General features: G+C 28.4%; 1 protein-coding gene across 1 annotated transcript in view; it reads left to right on the top strand.

Annotated features, from left to right (window-relative positions):
• The window catches only part of LOC100199281 (trifunctional purine biosynthetic protein adenosine-3), a 53618-nt gene that overhangs the window by 17341 nt on the left and 19860 nt on the right, over window positions 1-16417 (top strand). Inside the window, exons 2-6 of the mRNA XM_065793983.1 lie at window positions 5109-5177; window positions 5795-5920; window positions 6016-6181; window positions 13487-13680; window positions 14986-15185. Of these exons, the coding sequence (XP_065650055.1) occupies window positions 5109-5177; window positions 5795-5920; window positions 6016-6181; window positions 13487-13680; window positions 14986-15185 (755 nt within the window). The remainder of the gene's footprint in view (window positions 1-5108; window positions 5178-5794; window positions 5921-6015; window positions 6182-13486; window positions 13681-14985; window positions 15186-16417) is intronic.

Genomic DNA, 16417 nt, shown 5'->3' with positions numbered 1-16417 from the left:
TTTTTTACATTTATAATTTAAAAATGAAAATAAAAATAAAAGAAGACAATATATGTAACTAATCGTTTAAACCTTTTAAAACTGTATTTAAAAGCGATTTACGCAATTAAAATAGATCAAAGTTTCAATAAATAAATTTATTAATTCATTCATTAAAACTGCAAATAATTGTCTTTTGTTCTAGTTTTCTCTCAACAATATTAAACAAAGGAGAGAAGCAATTTAAAAACGAAAACAGACGAAAATTGCTCAAAATGAAACAAGTTGAATAATTATAATTTAACATTTATAAAATATAAAAATGTTCCTGAAAAATAAAACAGAAAAATATTCCTATAAATAACCCAGCAAAAATAGAAAATTTTTATTGAAACTTAATTGTATCTTAAAAATTGTATCTACTTTTTTAAATATCAGAATGTAATGACCTTTTTTTTTTTTTTTAGCCGCACCTAAATTCCCAATTTCGCTAAAATGCTGTATGAATTTTTTTTCTGGCTAACACCCTGTATATGACAGTTTTTTGTATTTATCTGTCCAGCCATCAAAGAGTAAAGAAGCAGCAATGGAATATTTTAAAACATCTTTGACACTGCTTTTGACAGCTTTGAACATATCAATTAAAGCCCCGCATGCCAAAGATGAGCGTGATGGAGTGACTATACCTAAATTTTTTTCAAAAAAATTTATAAAACCAGTTCTTTTAACAAGATTAAAAGATAGCAAATCGGTACAAAACCAAAGTGCAATGTCACGAGTAATATCAAATTTTGCTTTCGATGATGAACTGCTAACGCTGCACCAATTTTTTAAGATGTTATTTTTTTCTTCAGTAGATACTTTATCAGTAATAATTTTGTGTACTAAAAACAAATGATTTTTCATGTTTCCACTTGATGTAGAACGTTTTACTGAATGAATTTTCGACAAATGGGCAGGCTTTTTATTATCTAACTTGGCTTTTTCAATTTCCAAACATGGTTTGCAATAATAATTGCTTTCATCAAGATTTTGACCATCTTCAGCTACTAATTCTCCATAATAATTCCAAACAAGTGAAGCACATTTTTTTTTAAAGGTGTTGCACAATCTTATCTTCAAATATTTTTTTGATGAGTTTTCATTTGGTTTGCGACAAGATAATGATGTATTATTTATTGATCTTTTCATATTAAATCTCTAATTACCAAAAAGTAAATGTACCTGGAAGAAAAGGGAAATTTCTTTTATATGCAGTTTGCTCCTAATGCGACGGTAAATAAGAAATATTTGTTATCAAATTATAAGCAAACCATGTCAAACCATGGAAGTAAAAATTATTATATTGCCATGGTCAAACGAAAAATGAAAAAAAAAGCGCAAAAATGAAAAAAAAAGTGCAAAAATGAAGTAAGCACAACAAAATTCATAAAAATCAGTAGTCAATCAATGGTTGTACTTCAGTAGTTCATCAATGGTTGTACTTCAGTAGTCCATCAATGGTTGTACTTCTGTAGTCCATCAATGGTTGTACTTGTAAATAAATTTGTTTCGTTGAATTACTGTCATCAAAGGAATGATGCCATTAAATCTCCCTTCAAATGGTTTTAGCCATCCCTGTTCATTTTTTTATTTCTGAGATATGATAATTTGGAATTCTGTTTGTTAAAGTTGGTGCTTTCAGCAGCGGTTTCCAAGACACGCTACAACTGCTAATTTTGAATTCTGCTATGAAGACTTTATCAATCAGTTTTTGAATAGTAGGCAAGGATACTTTATTTATTTTTTCTTGATAGACTGCAAAATAATTAGTTGTTCTACATTGAAATTTATGGTTTTGCCGTCTCTCCTGACTTGGACCCTTCCAAGCAGTCTTATTGCCTCCATACCAAGTAGCATTTGATATTCGGGAACAATGTCGGCGACCAGGCATTCCAGTTTGAGGGTGGTATCATTTATAGAAATGTCAACAACAATCTGGTGTTTTACTTAATTGACTTCCCATTCATTATGACAACCTTTTCTCTTGCTGGTTTGACATTTTTTATGTTTACAATATCACGACTTAAAATCGATTTGGAGTATTCAGTGTCTAACAATGCTTTTGTTTTTATTCCATTGACACATACGCAGAGAGTTTATGGTTTAAATTTTGTTGGAAGCTGCTTGCACAAATACGGGTGGCCTCCCTTACATGTTTTTTGAGTTTGTACACTTTTTATGGCAGTACTGGGCCAGGTGTCTTCTTTTCAGTTTCTTTGCTGCAGTTTTGACTGGTATGTCCATCCTTGCCGCAATGGTAGCATGTTATGGTCTTTTGGTCGCGTCCTTGAGAAGCCTGTCTTGGACTAATGGCAACATGATTCGCTTAACTAACAAAACACGATTCTTTGCTATGTAAGATTACCAAACTTCTTGATTTTTCAAGGACCTGCTACAGCGGTTGATATTGAGCATGCAGTTTTGCAACTGTTTTCTTGCTTCGTTAGGTAGTCTAAAAATAAATGTGCACCTTATCCACTCTTTGCTTACGTGGTTGATATTAGCTTGCTCAGCCTTGTTAATTCTGCTAGATATATGTTGACAGACTTGTTCTCGCTCCGCCAGAGGAAAATAAGGGGAGTACCTCATGCAACTCTCCAATTTTTTAAAGTTTTGCTACCAGTTCCCATTTCTGTATACATTCTGAAAATTCATTTTTTAGGTCTCTGTTTGGTCCAACTGAAGGTCCATTAACTGTACTATTTAAGTGATTTCAGAAACATTAGCCATCAATTAACAAAGATGCATATTGTACAGCAACTGATAAACTGTTTCAGGGTACGGTATTGAATAATATGCAACAAAAAATGCTTGTTTATTTACCAGGTACTAATATTGGGTGCTCTTGAAAAATAGCACACAAGGGGCGATTATCTTAAATTTTATCTATTTTATTTGAGATAATCCAAAAAACTTTGCACAACTGTTTTAATCATAGCAAAGATCAAAAATTTGAAAACTGAAATCTGTTACTTTGTTTTTTTGAATCATCCTAATTAGTACTTAATGTTATATAAAACTCCATTAAAGTAGAAAGTTATATAACACTCCATTAAAAGTAGAAAGATAAGTCATAATAAAACATAATAAATATAATAATAATTTAAAAAGTAAATAAGAAGTATTAATTGTTAATAAGTTATTAAAAAACACTTTTGTTAAAAATCCTTTAGGCTATACTCAACACCAACTTATATATGAGAAAAGAAAAGAAGAAAAAGAAAGAGTCCTTTCTGTTATAATACCTTATAGCAACAAAGGATGAAAAATATGGAGCATAATAAGTAAATAAAATTATTAAATTTAAATGAAGTTTAATAAATTATTAAAATTTAATAAATTAGTAAAAGTAAGAAGTAAGATATATAGTATAGTCTTTAGAATTGTAGCAACTATTATTCAATATACTGACATTTTTTTTTTGACATTTTCTGTTGAATAGAAAGAATAAAATAAAAATAAAAGTTTTGGAATTCAATTAAAGTTTAGAAATCGTTATTCATCTTAGGCTCTTAGGAAATTGTTATTCACCTGTAGGCTGTCATAATGCATATATAACTATAAATGTGTTTCGCAATGTAATTCGCTACAGCATCTATATTGCTATTGCTATTACTATCTTTATTTAAATTGTTTGCCTTTTTAAATAGTATTCCATAATTTTAGTCTAGAATGTGCTATTCTATATTCTGAAAACTTGCTTTTTTTCCCTTGACAATTTAAAAGGTTCTTTGGAACAACTAACTCTACTAATAAGTATAAATGGTGAATTGCACTTGTTGGATATGCTTTTTTACACTTGTCTTTAGGTGACACCAGTATAAAAGATAAGTGCAGTTGCTTGATAATTATTGATATTAAGCATTGGTGTATAAGAAAAGAATTGTTAACAGAATCTGAAATAGCTTAGTTAAATACATTTTCTGACTTGTTTACAAGCACTATGTATTATGAGAATAAATATTTTTATAAAAAAATAATTAATTTTCTATAAATAACTTATCACAACACATGCAAGGGTTTTGTTTAAAACTAATTTTTTCCAAATATTTTTTTTGGTTAAAAAAATTCATGGGGATTAGGATTATATAATTATAGATATGTTTATAAGCAGCATAAGTATATTTTTTAGACTCCAAAACATCAATATTAAGAGCACCTTTTTTACAACTCATCTCTTGGGACCAATTGCTTCCAAACTGTCCAAAACGATAGAGTTTGCTCGAGCTCTTTTCCTAAACACTCTGTTGGTTATGGTTACTTTCAAGTATATTCTACTTTCTCATTATTTTATTGTAAGCTATCATCAAGAAGCTTTCTTGATGATAACTTACAATAAGTATTGCATTTGTTGTTTCTTTTCCTTGCTTTAAACCAAACTTTATGCTATTGATAAATATGCTGCTTCCTATTTTATTGGCAATAGTTCTTTCTAAAATCTTCATTACCTAGTCACGCAATTTTTATTTATTTTGCATGAACCACATTCTTTACCAGCCAAATTTTCTTCCATTCATTTTATATTTTACCTTGTTTAACAAAATAAGCCATCTCGATTGTTTTTACCTCAACTTCATTCAAAAATATTTTCTATCTAGCCCTTTAATACTGCCGATTTAACCAACAGCATCCCTGTTTTAACTAACTACTTGCATTATAACACAGAACAATGTTTTTCATTTAAACCTAGCATCTCACCCATTATCTTCTGCTTATGAGATGGGGCAAATAAAACAAAGTTGAGAAAACACAATTAAAAGTTGAATGATCACAATTAAACAAAAGTTTAGACTGATAGTTCAAACTATTGAAAATGGTTGAACAAATGCAATTGAAACAAAGTCAAACAAAAGAAGTTAAAACAAAGAGTAGAGTTAAAAGTTATTTAAATCTATTTCTGCATTTATACAAGTTTGTTTTGGTTAACCCGTAAGAACAAAATGAGTTAAAAATGAAAAGGGGTATTTGGCGTTTATTGTTTTTGTTAATTGTTTTGATTTATTTTATAAAACAAACCATAAAAAATATTTTAAAAATTTGAAAAAAATCTTAAACCTCCTATAGATTTTTTGTATTTTAAATTTCAGCTTAAAAAGTTTGGCGATGCTGGTACAACTATACTTATTGAAGAAAAAATTGTTGGCGAGGAAATATCGGTAGTTGTTTTGATTTTAAAACTAAAACATATAATTGTTTTTGATTAGATTTTAACCTTGTTTAATTAGTTTAATTAACCTTGATGATAATGACAATGATGATGATGATGATGATGATGATGATGATGATGATGATGATGATAATGATGATGATGATGATGATGATGATGATGATGATGATGAAGATGACGATGATGATGATGATGATGATGATGATGATGATGATGATGTGATGATGATGATGATGATGATGATGATGATGATGATGATGATGATGATGATGATGATGATGATGATGATGATGATGATGATGATGATGTTAACAAAGATGATGATTTTGACAAATATGATTATATTAGTATCATTAGTAATAAATGTATGGCTAATATAGTATCAATAAGTTTTATAGTATCAATTAGTATTTTTTCAAAATTCTCAAAAGAATTTCAAAAGAAATAGATAGTATAATTTTTATAAATGTTCCCAAAAAGCGTTTCTTGCAAAGATTTTTATTAAAATGTAATAAGTTTAGAATCATTAAATAAAAATTATTAATTATATCTTAGCTTTGATCATTAATATTTGTTTTTCTTAAAGTTTTTATTTTTTTAAAAAAGGTTTTTGCATTCAGTGATGGAACTAATATTGCTTCATTTCCACCTGCTCAGGATTTCAAGCGTATTTATAATGGAGATTTAGGCCCTAATACTGGTGGAATGGGTGCATACTGTTCTGTGCCACATGTATGTGAGCAAATTTTTACCTTTTTATCCATATTTATTTTATATATGCTAGTTATACTAAATATGCTAACTATACTAAATAAAATATAAATTAGATTTCTAAAGAAATTCTTGACTTTGTGCACAATGAAATATTGCAAAAAACTGTTCAAAAATTGAATGAAGAAGGAACTCCCTTTGTTGGTCTTTTGTATGCCGGTATCATGTTAACTAAGGATGGTCCAAAAGTACTTGAGTTTAACTGCAGATTTGGTGATCCAGGTATTTGTTTTAATCGTTAAGTAAAGTATTAGCTTAAAATTATTTACAATTTCTCTAACCCTCATCAAGCAAACAAACATAGTTTTATTACATCATCTTTAGAAAACATATTTTTTATCTTGATGTGATAATGATTTTACATGTTTACCAATAATATTGCTGCCATAAACTGATAAAAAAAATTAATTATTTATGTAATATTATTGACAGATAATTGATTTTGTTGTTAGTAACTGTCAATCTTACTCTCAACATAACATTGATATTATTTTGTAAATTATCTTTGTAGTTTTGACAAACAAAGCAGAAAAAACATTTTAAATGTATACTAGCATGGACCTATATTTTTTGAAAATTAGTAACATTAAAAAGTTGTAATATTGTCATAAAATTTTAATGAAATATTATTTAAAAGATATCAATTAGCTTTGGTTCTGAAAGTGTCTACTTAAAGATTTATTGTTAATTTATGATTTAGAACTTTTTGTTATAATTTTTTGCTGGATTTATTTTTGACAGACTTCTTGAAACAACAAGAAAGTTTTTCTGCAATAACAATTACCAGTATTATGTAACATCATTAGGTGTGGATTTTAACTTTTTGCAAGTGTCGGTTTTTAGATCTGATGACATTTGATGTATCGGTCCTTTTTTTTATTTATTTAACTCCTTAGGGTTTGCTTTGTTTAATTCCATTTCATATAATTTCAATGTTACCCTAAAACTAAAAGATGTGATTAAAAAAAACTGCTACAAAATAATCTTAAATAGTTCTTATTAATTTTTAATTTTATTAAAAATAAAATTGCTTTTTTATATTTCATATATATATGAATTAACTTAATTAGTATTTAAATACAACATAAAAAAAGCATGTAAAAAAATGTATAGTGTGGTTTTTCTTATCTTTTGACTAAAATTCTTTAACAGCAAAAACACTAGAACTTAGTTTAATTTATACCTGCCGAATGGTGTTGTTGTTTACATTTAGTATTATGTGGATAAAAATAGTTATATTTCTTCATTTAACATGTGGCTACAGCATCTGTTTAAATAATTTAAAAAATAGTTAAACATGAATCAATGTTACCCACAAATGTTTCCATAGCAAAATGTTTATTTTAAATATATATTGTCTGCTTTCAGCATTTGTTTAATAACATTTTTTTTAAACGTGCGTATCACTTAAGAAATAAAGTAAATATTTTAAATATGGTCATATCTCGATTAAACTCTTCTACAGTTTGTGGTCCTGACAACAACAACATACCTGTCACTGTCTTACAAAATTGTTGTCCAGAACTCTCTTCAATTTTCTTTAAACTATTTAATAAGTGCTTGACAAAGTCTTGTTTTCCTGTTTGCTGGAAAATGGCTTCTGTTGTTCCAATTTTCAAAAACTCCGGTGAACATTCTGACCCCTCCAATTATTGTCCAATCAGTCTTCTTTCTGTTATTAGCAAGGTCTTAGAGTTTTTGATTAACAAATTTCTCACATCCCATCATAAGTCAAATAACTTGCCGTCAGCAAATCAATACAGTTTTCGATCCTCTCGCTCTACAGCTGACTCGCCAACTGCTGTGACTGAAAGATTTTATCATGCAGGGGCTATTCTAGGAAATTAATTTGGGAAGCGGTACCCTCCTACCCTGGCGATATTTACCGGAAATATTGCCGAATGTAGGTGCTTTTTTCGCAAAAAGAATGATTCCTATATTAATGAATAGAAACCCTCTCACTGAGTCCTCTTCTTTACATCTTCTTGGATTATCATTTACTACTGACTTTTCATGGATCATGAAACCATATATATAATTGATTGCTAAATTAGCATCTTCCAAGGTTGCTTCTCTTTATCGTGTTTGCCATTTTCTCTCTCCTGATTTCATTCTCTACCTCTACATCTCTTGTTTGTCCTTGTATGGAATACTGTTGTCATATTTGGGCTGATTCTTCTAAAGATGCTCTTTTTCTTCAAGGTCCAATAACGCATTGTAAACGTAGTTGAACTCGGTCTATCTGCTTAGATTGAGCCTCTTTCCCATCGTCGTAAAGTTGCATCTCTTTCTCTTTTCTACAAATACTATTATGGTCGCTGCTCAAAGGAGCTTTCATCTCTAGTTCCATCAACCAAAACTCATCCTTGCTTGACTTGTCATTCAGCAAATTCTCATTCTTTTACCGTATTTGTCCATGCATGCTCTAAAAACTTTTATTTGTCTAAATTTTTCCCCCGGGCTTCAACCCTTTGGAACTCTCTCCATCTTTATGTTTTTCTGACTCATACAACCTTCAACTTTTTAAGTCTTCTGTCAACTGTTTCCTTGCTCAATAGCTTTATTCTTTTTCTCTAGTAATTCCCATTTTAATAGTGGTTGCTTGCAGCCTTGTTGGAAGTGAATCAGAATTAAAAAAAAATATATGGTATAGTATGATGCTTTGAACTTATATATATATTTTTTTGTTATTCACCTCCTCAAGGCCAAGAAGGCCACTACAGATGAGGAGACTACTTAATAGTGGTTATAACCCTCTCTCAACTCTATAACTCCGAAACACAAACCTTGACAAACAAGGCCGCTGCGCGTAGAAACAAGTTGAGCGCGGTACTACCAGGGGCGTGGTGGGGATCGAACTCGGAACCTCTTGCTTATAAAGCAAGCGCTTTACCACTACACCACTACCGCATGAGTTTAGTTTAGTGAATGTAGTTTATCATATTTTTTTTTTTAAATCATACTTTAACAGGCTACAACAAGTCATTTACAAAGTTATAGTCCATCAAAAATCACAAAAATTTACTGTAAGCTCCAGATACTAAAAATTTTCAGATTTTCTTTATTGATTCAATCATAATTTTTGAACAGTTGGTCAATTCAGCCAAAATTTTTAAATATCAAGTTTTTTCATAAATTTGTAGGTGGTCAAAATTTGAAGGAAATCTGAGGTGATACTCTGGGATGCCTTCAAAAAATTAAGTGATTTCATATGGAATAACACACCATGCATTCAAAATTACTTTTAGACAGGAAAAGTTTCTAGGAGTAAATAGATTTTAAAATTTTATAAGATTCTTTAAAAGTGTCAAAACCTATTGAAATTGAGGTATATGAGATTAGTAGGGCTAACTCAATGATTTTATCCAATCATGGAGTGTTCACATGATTTTATTGAAATATTTTAATGAGCTAAAGACTAGTTTAAGTCTAGTTGTGAACAAGATAATTGCAAAATTCAAATGTGTCACAAAATAATAATGGCTTTATTTTTCATTATTTTTAATGGAGATTTTAAGATTTAAAGGACTGGAGAGCATATCTGGTCTCTCTGGTCTCTACCAGAGACCAGAGATTTAATGGATGGGATTTTTTAACTGATAAATTATTGTTAGTATTATAGTATATATAATATAACAATAATTTATATAAATTTAATATAGATAGTACATATAGTAAGCAAAATTAAGTTGCATTTCAAATTTTACATAAAAGAACTCTTTAATTTGCTAGATAATCATTTAAACTAAATTTGAAATTCAGTTAAAAAAGTTACTGTTGCAAATTTAGTATACTAGACGCCAAACTGAACTGTTAATATAAAATAAAATATCATAGCGCCTCTCTGTTAATGAAAATTGTCTAAATGATACTCTTTGCCTAATATAATAATATTCAATAAATGAAAATACCAAATACATTATTTCTGTATGCAGTGTGTTAGGTTGAAAAAAGCTTTTTTACATAACATTGGTATACATTTAAACATAAAGTATTTATGTTTAAATGTATAATATATCAATGTTATGAAAAAAATTTAAACTTTTTTAGATAACATTGAAATATTATACATTTAAACATTTTTATAGACTATATGGGTCGTCCTTTATTACTGCTCAATGAGCAGTATGTTGTATTTAATGCCATTTGCATGTTATATATTTAGATATATAACATAAACGAAACAAGTGATTACAAACAAATCTCTTTGCATAATTATGTTGTAGTTGAAAATTTCTTAATTTGTAGTCTTGAATACTTTAGATTGAATGGGCTCACAAAATGTGATCTTCAGATCCATGTTTGGGTATCAGTATTCTAAAATTTACTGAACCGAAAGTATCTGAAAATGTATGCAGTATTTGTTTTCTTGTTACTGATTGAGGCATTTCTCATCAGAGTACACAAGCTGCTGCTGTAGACAACTTGATTAACCACTGTTTACAATTAGGAAGAAATGCATAACAAATAGCCAGATCTATAATTAAAAAAAAGATGGAGAGCGAAGGTATAGAAAAGGGACAGTTTTTTAAACTAAAAACACAAAAAACACTTATCTCTATTAGAGTTAGAGCTCCCGATTTAAAGAGTAACAGATGTAGTAAACAATTTTCTTTTCAAACAGTCAGGGTATTGCAAGTCTCCCTTGAACTGACAATGCAACGAAAAAACTTTTTTTAACTATTAGAACTGGATTAAATGGAAACACGTTACACGTCACACGTTAGAACTGGATTAAATGGAAACACGTTACACGTCACACGTTAGAACTGGATTAAATGGAAAAAACTGTAATGTAGTTCAAAGACTAGATAATCGACAACTTGATGATTTTTATAGTTTAGAGGAACTTGAATTTGTTTCTAACCAGAATAAACCTATCATAAGAGATTTAGTTTATATTACAAAATCCCTCTGATTTAATCCTGCATATTGTTAAAGAAAGGGGTATAAATCCATGTGTAGGTATTGTGAGAGTTTCTTTAGATGGTAAAAGGAGGCTTCCTAAAAAATGTTGTGAATATTTTTGAGGGAGAATAAAAATTTGAAAATAAATTTCAAAATAGCCGAGTTCAAAAAGTCCTTATTATAGGCATTGGTGAAGATATTTCTGAAAAAAAAAATGAAAACCTTAGATTAGTGCTTGAGAAACTTAATCTTAATCTTAATATTGAAGATTTAAACTATTATATTGCTTTTGATTTTAAATCTGCATTATTTGGTCTTTTATCACAGGTAGGTAAAAATGTACACTTGATATAGGAACTCTTAGAATTATTGGCAACCTTGATTCTTGTTATGAAGCATGTATTAAGAATGGATCCATCAGATCTTCCATGAAGGAACTTGATACTATTGTGAACAAACATCTAGTATATTGTAACATGGATAAAAATACTTTGCTAGAAAATTTAGTTTCTCTACCTGAACTACATCTTATTGGAGTAATGGATAAGATAGGAGGATTTCTTTTAACTGAGTGGGATGGTTTTGAGTTGTGGTTAAAAAAACACTATATAATTAAAAGAGGATATCTTGGAATTGGATGGGATGGTAATAATGCAAATAAAATTTTCAAATTACTTGATTCACTTTAATTTGAAGTGCAACTTTAAGTACCATATCTACTTCCTGTAGTCCAAAACTTAAGAACTTTTAAATCTGTAAAAGAAGCTTGTTTTCGAGATATAAAAAAAAATCTATAAAAGAAGAAGCTTGTTTTGGAAAAGATCTTGGTTCTGAATCAGAACACAAAATATCATTGTTTAGATATGCTTTTCTATGCCTACAAGAAACAGCTTCATTGCTTGGAAAGACACTAACAGTTTCATGAAAAATCCACATTACACGTTGCCATTTTTTTCTTTTTGTAAAGTATGTAGGATGCAGAAAACTGCTGTATGAAGATAGATTGAAAACTGCTGTTGTTGATTTTGGAATTAAAAGGTTATAACACTTAATTTATATGGAAATTATATAAAACTGTCTTATAAAAAGTCATAAGGCTGGAGCAAATTTTTTTCAATAGGACAAATAAAACTCAAAAATTTAGACAACCCATGCCCACCCTAGTTTAATGTGTTTTTAAAAAAAAAATTTATACTAACATTAACTAAATCAAAAATAATCAATAGATTTCAAATTTCATTGAAAAATACTTTGGCATCTTGGAGCTGTGGCTATGTAAAATTAACAACCCGCTCATTTTTTAATTAGAGGGGGTTCAGAATTTCATGTTTTTTTTTTACTCTTAGTAAGTGAAGCTAATATTAGATATGATTAAGTCATGTTCGTATAATGGAAACAATGTTTTATTAGAAAAAAAATCCCAGGTGACACTCCATCACACCTAATATGCTCTCTGATCCACAGTGTGTTATATCTAAATTTAAATTTATTTCCCAGAAAGTAGATAAATTTCTTTTCATGGTTATTATTTTTTTTAATAATGTTGATAAAATGAATTTAAATTTTAAAAATTAAATTAAAGGTTTTTTTCTTTTATCGCACTATGCCTCAGACTGATCACAAAAAGGGCAAAAACTCAACAAATTTTGCCAAATATTGTAAATAAACATGAAATATGTTAAGATAATAGTTTTTTGGGTCAAAGAATTTAAATTTCTTAATATGAATATTTTTCATAAGCAGTTTTGTTGCACGCACACACATTTACACGCATGTTACGTTTGACTACACACTTAAGAAAAATTTTAGAATCTTCAAGTCAAAACAAATTATTTTGATACATTACTCTAATGAATATTTTTATAAAAATAGTTTTGAATGGATATTGATACATTTTAGTCTACATTGATTTAATTTGATATTATATTATTCAGCAATAATTTAATTTGCTAAAAATATAATGAAGCAGAATTTTAACAAAGTATTGGATAGTGTCGATATCAAGTTATTGGATGAAGAAGTTGTTGAAGAAGCCAATAATAACTTAAGGAAGTTGAAACATAAAGACAGAGTTTCCCGTTTCAACCTAAGATATGTGATCCTGATTAATTTCAGGGATACTAAAAGAGTTAAGACTATTTGAAGCAACTGGAGTTTAAACATCAAAAAAGCTTGATCCTACTCTCAACAACAACTCTACGTCAACATCCATCCAAAGGATGTTTTCTATTGCTGGTAACTTTTCCACTAAACTTCGAAGCCGAATGAGTTTTGAAATGTTTAATGCATTGATATTTTAAAATTAGTAATATTGGAGTAATTAAAATATTTTAAATTTGAATACTGCTATAATTTTTGAGTAATAAAATAAAATAATGAAAATTGATTGCTAAACGTTTTAACAGAGTTTTCAAACAATATTTTTTGTGATGATGATAATTTGGTTCATGTGTTGTCAAATGTTTTAAGATGTTCTCATAATGGTGGTTTTAGGATGTCATTATTTTTATCAATTTTTTTGCTGATGTTTACTTAAAATATTTGAGCTTTGCGCAAATCTATTTTAATAATAAAATGTGTTTTTTGATGAATAAATTTTTTTCTGATTTTTAAATATAGAAACTCAAGCCTTGCTACCTTTAATGAAAAGTGATTTGTATATAACCATGAAAATGTGTTGCCAAGGTAAATTAGATGAAGCCATGCCTTTATTTGACACTTTAACAAAATCAGTAACAGTAGTGCTTGCAAGTGGTGGGTATCCTGAATCATATGTGGTAGGGTTTCCTATTAAAGGTTTAGATGATGTCCAGGTAAAATATTTTTTAATTTTAAAAATCAGTTAAATTTTTTTTAATATTGAGAACAATCAAATTGTTTTATAATATGATCTATAGTAAAACAATATTTATTTGTTATTGACATTATTTAATATTTATTATAGCAAGCGGCATGTTGTCTCTAGGGGATGTCTGCTATGTCCTTAGACGTACCCAAAAAAATCAAATATAAGTTTTCCAACTTGAATATAATGTTGGCTAAAAAAAAGTTTTTCTATTATATATAACAATTAAAACCAAGCTAAAGCAATAAATAAATAAATTATGCATTATTAGTTATTTGAAATGATTAAAAAAAATAAAATCGCTGGAACGCATAATACTATTATGGTTTCATAATTTTGTGTCAAATTAAAGATTATTTAAAAAACAATTTAAATATTTGGGGTTTAACTTTTAAGTTTTAAGTTGCTTGAATTATCATCTTATTAAAATAAGAAACTTAAATTGACCTTATTTTATTTCGTTATATAAAATATTATTTTTTAGACATTATCTTTTATTAGTTTAATTAGTATTTTTTTTAATGTTAAAAAAAAGTTTAATGTTTAGTTTGAGCCTCATATTTCCTTCACCATTGCTCATATGCATATACATCATATGCTTCATATTTCTTATGCGTATATGTATATATTCATATACGTGACATATTAGTAAAAACAGTGCCAGAACAAAGTTTTATTTTAATGTTCAAGTTTTAATAATAGTTCAATATGAGCAAAAATATAAGTTTTAATATGAGTTTTGTACGTTTTGTCTTACAATCTTCAGCATATCATATGAAATAATAATTTACTGTGTCACATCATGCGTGACGATCATGACGTCATATAAAATTACATCAAAGTTCATTATAAGTCATATTTACTTAACTAAGACAACTTTTGTTAAGAATTTTGTTCTAATGTAACTAATGGTGGTAGTTTGTCACATAATTCAAAACCAATCACTATTTGGTTGTTCTCACATTCAGTACAAGGTCTATTTTGCACCAGTTCCACACACACACACACACACACACACACACGCACGCACGCACGCACGCACGCACGCAAGCACACACATATATATAAATATATATATATATATATTATATATATATATATTATATATATATATATAATATATAATATATATATATATAATATATATATATATATATATAATAAAATATAATATAATATATATATATATATATAAATTTCTATATGTGTGTATATATATGTATATACACACACACATATATAAATTTCTAATATTTTTCTGACTCTTTCATAGAAGTTGAATGAAGTTTTTGTGTTTCACGCTGGAACATCATTGTCTGAGAACACAATTGTAACATCAGGAGGTCGGGTACTGGCTTTAACTGGTTTAGGTGATTCATTTAAAGAAGCTCGTTCTAATGTTTATAAAGCTGTGGATAAGATTTATTTTGATGGAATGGTTTATCGAAAAGATATTGCTCTAAAAGTATTGAGGTATGAGTGTAACATGCAATCCATCTTATTTTTTGTATATACAGTTTCATAAAATTTAGCAAAATTTGTTTATTTGTTTTATGAAACTCTTGAAAATATTCTTTGTCATAAAATATATTTATAAGTCCTTAATTCATAAATATTCTTTGATATATTAATATTTAAGAAATTTTTAATTTAGACAGTAAAATCAAACTGGTCTAAAATATGTCATCTGCTAACGATGAAACAAAAAAAGTTTACATGATACATCTTATAATAACTTAATGTAGAATTGTATGTTTAATGAAATCAATACAAATGAAATAACAATAGCTTATAACAAATAGCTTGTTACTTATAAGCTTATAAATCTCTACAGCTTGTAGAGTCCTGACAAAAAGCTTGTAGGGTCCTGACAAAATTTTTTTGACAGTCTTACAAAAGTGTTTTCCAAAATTCTCTTTAGTACTCTCTTAACTATTCAACAAATGCTTAATGAAATCTTGGTTTCCTGCCTACTGGAAAATGGCATCTGCGGTTCCAATGGCATCTGTGGTTCTAATTTAAAAAAAACTCTGCTCTGACCGTTTTAACAATTTTCCATTCTAACTTTTATAAACAATGTCTTTGAATCTTTAATTAACAAACTTCTTATGTGTTATCTTGAATTTATCAATTTAATCTTTGACAATCTTTGATCATCTCATTCTGCTGCTGACTTGTTAACTGTAACAAGCTTTATTGTAATAATAGGCTCTATTGTGCATTATATTAAGCGGTGAGACAAAGGTTTTGGCTCTTGGCATATCAAATACTTTTGATAAAATCTGGAATGCTGATCTTGATAAAATCTGGAATGCTATTTATTTTCTGGGTAGGGTTTTAAAATCGTTGAATTATACCTTTCTAATTGCAGTATTAAAGCCAGCTTCTTTGTTTCCATTTGCCTATTCGGTATCACAAGGTTTTGTTTTTTGTTGCTGATTTTCAGCTATTTTAATGATCTTTCTGTTAACTTCACCTTAAGTGGATCTGTTTACTAATAATACAATAAGTGTTCATTTTGATAAAAAGTCATTACTTTGACTGCATAGAACATTGCATAGTGCATTGCAACTGATTTTAATCTTATTTCTCTACTGTGGCAGCTTGATGCTTGCAATGGCCAGCTTGATGCTTGCAGTGGCCAGTGAATTTTAATCTAAAAAAAGACTAATAATTAACTAATTAATCTAAAAATTAATAACTGC

Source organism: Hydra vulgaris, chromosome 03 (assembly GCF_038396675.1).
Source record: "Hydra vulgaris chromosome 03, alternate assembly HydraT2T_AEP".
NCBI classification, from domain to species: Eukaryota; Metazoa; Cnidaria; class Hydrozoa; order Anthoathecata; family Hydridae; genus Hydra; species Hydra vulgaris.
This window is presented reverse-complemented; position numbering and strand designations above follow the sequence as displayed.